Source organism: Rhagoletis pomonella, unplaced genomic scaffold, assembly GCF_013731165.1.
Source record: "Rhagoletis pomonella isolate Grant_MI unplaced genomic scaffold, Rhpom_1.0 Rhpom_scaffold_28846, whole genome shotgun sequence".
NCBI lineage: Eukaryota > Metazoa > Arthropoda > Insecta > Diptera > Tephritidae > Rhagoletis > Rhagoletis pomonella.
The window spans coordinates 1-1,250 of NW_023487273.1; the positions used below are offsets into that span (position 1 = coordinate 1).

The 1,250-nt window shown below is 35.2% G+C and overlaps 1 protein-coding gene across 1 annotated transcript; it reads right to left on the reverse strand.

Moving 5' to 3' along the window:
* Window positions 1-490: 490 nt before the first annotated feature.
* Window positions 491-1,250, reverse strand: LOC118732803. The gene is made up of 3 exons (XM_036461912.1): window positions 1,063-1,250; window positions 734-950; window positions 491-673 (listed from the first exon to the last, which is right to left on the reverse strand). The coding sequence occupies exons 1-3, from the start codon at window positions 1,144-1,146 to the stop codon at window positions 642-644; spliced, it is 333 nt and encodes a 110-aa protein (XP_036317805.1). The 5' UTR covers window positions 1,147-1,250; the 3' UTR covers window positions 491-641.

The window sequence follows — 1,250 nt, forward strand, 5'->3', positions numbered from 1 at the left end:
AAATATTTAATATTAAAAATAATGCAGCTTTCTTCCACTATTTTTAAGATTGAGTGATTTTAAATTTTGTTCCGACAGCATAATCTCGTCGTAGAGTATCTGTACGAATCTTCATTACGAACGGATTCAATGAAGGCTCTCTACGAATTTCGAATTTTCATTCGTAGCCATTCGGATTCTGCGATAGCACTTTCGTAGATTTCACGAAAATCGAAGCTACGATGGATTCTGTGATAGCCCTGAATATGTTCGTGCTTAAACTTTTGCTAAGCGTTTCTCCTCCATTTGTGGTGTGTCTTGATGTTTTTACACAAATGGAGGGGCCTACAGTTTTTCCCCGCCTCCGAACGACAAAATGGATTTTTATGATAAGCTTTTTCATGGCAGAAATACACTCGAAAAAACTTATTCTATTTTAGCGTTTCCCGGACCAGCAAAGCGAAGGCAGGGCCTCGTACCTCTAACACTCAATCACAGCGAAAATTAAGCATTTTCAAAATAGGTATTTCAAAATTTTTGCTGATTTAATATTTAAAAATGTTTAGTTCATTACATAGGTATATATGAGCTTTTTTAATATACATTTTAGTAAATGAAACTTAAAATAAGTATTCCAATCTATCGGGTTTGTTTGGTGGTGCTTAGTGGTCTACAATTTGGGAACTATCCAACTCTGCAAATAGAATAGATTGATTACTCGGTTTAATATCTTTTTAAATACAAGTCTCTTTACCTGATTCAGATAGAATTCTAGCACTGGTTACGGAGCCAGCGCGTGAGGATATTTCACTCCGTACTAAATTTAACCTAGGCAAACGAATGCAACAACGACGCATTTTGGAGTCTTTTCCAATGGAGCCATCAATTTTGCCATTGGTACATATTACATTTTCCGAACAACGTTGTAGCCGCACTGCACAACGTCTTATTCTTTGGTCTAAGATTTGCTCCTAGAAAATATTAACAAAAACAATTAATTAAACCGTATGCAATCAAGAGTATTTTTGTGTTGAATCCTCTGTACAAGGCCAGCACTAATGACTATCTACTATCACAACGCACCTGTACTTCTGCTGGAGTAATTCCGACATATGATAAACGGTTTAGCTTTACGGAGCACTTCTTAGTTTTGATTGATGAATCCATGTTTTGTTAAATAGGAATTGTTACAATAAAAAACGATTTATTAATATTATTCTCTTAACAGAATTTCACAAAATTTTCTGTGCTGGAATTGTCAAAATGGACGC

Excerpts from the sequence above, each read along its gene's own strand:
- LOC118732803 (XM_036461912.1), bottom strand. The coding sequence starts at position 1,146 with ATGGATTCATCAATCAAAACTAAGAAGTGCTCCGTAAAGCTAAACCGT. Across the intron at positions 951-1,062 it reads TTACTCCAGCAGAAGTACAG|GAGCAAATCTTAGACCAAAG; the intron begins GTGCGTTGTGAT and ends AATATTTTCTAG. Across the intron at positions 674-733 it reads TAGAATTCTATCTGAATCAG|AGTTGGATAGTTCCCAAATT; the intron begins GTAAAGAGACTT and ends TTCTATTTGCAG.